This window comes from Pagrus major, chromosome 23 (genome assembly GCF_040436345.1).
Source record: "Pagrus major chromosome 23, Pma_NU_1.0".
Classification (NCBI taxonomy): domain Eukaryota; kingdom Metazoa; phylum Chordata; class Actinopteri; order Spariformes; family Sparidae; genus Pagrus; species Pagrus major.
In genome coordinates this window covers 25,736,670-25,738,087 of record NC_133237.1, presented here as the reverse complement: position 1 = coordinate 25,738,087, position 1,418 = coordinate 25,736,670, and the positions used below count along the sequence as shown (strand labels likewise).

At 48.9% G+C, this 1,418-nt stretch overlaps 1 protein-coding gene across 1 annotated transcript; it reads right to left on the bottom strand.

Moving 5' to 3' along the window:
- Positions 1 to 703: 703 nt before the first annotated feature.
- LOC141019091 (phosphoinositide-interacting protein-like) lies at positions 704 to 1,111 on the bottom strand. Its single transcript, XM_073493889.1, has one exon. It carries the CDS (start codon positions 1,109 to 1,111, stop codon positions 704 to 706), a length of 408 nt encoding a protein of 135 aa, XP_073349990.1.
- Between the last annotated feature and the right edge of the window lie 307 nt (positions 1,112 to 1,418).

The window sequence follows — 1,418 nt, the reverse complement described above, 5'->3', positions numbered from 1 at the left end:
GATTATAGCTGCTTTAAATACAGTCCTGCAGGTCAGAGCCTTGCACTGTCAGAGGCTGAGAATAAACATTTCATGTGCATTACAGACTCTGCTTCTGAAGGGGTTAATTAGAAATTTCCGGCCCCATAATATTTAAATCCTATGAAAATGTGCTTTCAGGTCGCAGCAGGCAAATTGTTTTTCCTTTTACATACATTTGAGGATGAACGCACTCAGATTCAAAGTGACTCGGTTCCACATTAAGGACTTCAGCAGGCGCAGGAGACAAAGCAAAGCGGGAACTGACAATTATAAGCTCTCACAACCTTTAATTATTCATGAATTGGCATATACTGTACCACCACACAGCATTAGGAAGTCCCCCTCGTCCACTCCACCCTCATAAATATTCACGAGGACAGTTTGCTTTCTAGTAACCTCGCTAAATTGTGTGTGAATAATTGCATTTCATTGTTGTCCTTCGAGCTCTCACCTTCTTGGTCGTCAGCTTCGCGGGGTTATGGATGCAAAATGTTGTCATGCACGCTTGAGACTGAGATAAGTGCTTAGTGTCGTCAATCCTGGTAAATCAGAGAATAAACATTAATGTCACCACGCGGAGTCTTTTGAGTAATTAGCTTCCACAGAGGCTCCCATGCTGCAAAAGGATCATTTCAATCCAGTCCAAGTTCCTCAGGTTTGAACAGGAAGTGTTGCTGCATCGTCACAGGTTGAACATCGGTTGCCTGTAGTAACTGGGTACCTTCTTCCTCTTCGCCCTCTTCCTGTTCTCCTTGGTGATGGGGATCAGGACCACGCCCACCACGAACACCATCAGCCCGATGGACAGCAGGGCCGGTCCCAGGATGTTGGTGACCTTCTTGCAGTGGCCGGCGAAGTACAGGCCGCTGATGATGATGCCGCACGCCAGGAAGCTGCCCCCGGTGGACATGATGTGGATGGGGAACCAGTAGACTTCGCTTGTCTTTTCAGGGACCTCCGTGGTCCAGAGGGACTCGCTGCGGGACAGGCTGAACACGGTGCTCTCCGTGCGGCTCGGCGGCGTCAGCTGGTCCCTGGACTCGGAGAGGGTGCACTCTCCCAGGGGGATGTTCTCTGGGCTGCCCGGCATGGCCTCCTGGGTGACTCCTCTGTGGGGGGAACAATCAGTCTGTGAGGGGAGACGTGTCTCTCTGAGGTCATGAGTAAAGCACAACACAGTAATATCCTAACGTTTTATCCGTAACATGATATATAATGTGTGATATACGTCACAAAAACTGTGATCAGGAAGCCACTTCACAGGCACAGTTCATTATCTACCCCCCTGCCAGGCTGATGGAAAGTCAGATGAGGAAAACGTTTGTGGAGCTTCATTACAAAACAGCCTGGCAGCACTCTCCTCAGCAACTGACATCCCAAAACTAAAACATAAAATG

Excerpts from the sequence above, each read along its gene's own strand:
- LOC141019091 (XM_073493889.1), bottom strand. The coding sequence starts at position 1,111 with ATGCCGGGCAGCCCAGAGAACATCCCCCTGGGAGAGTGCACCCTCTCC.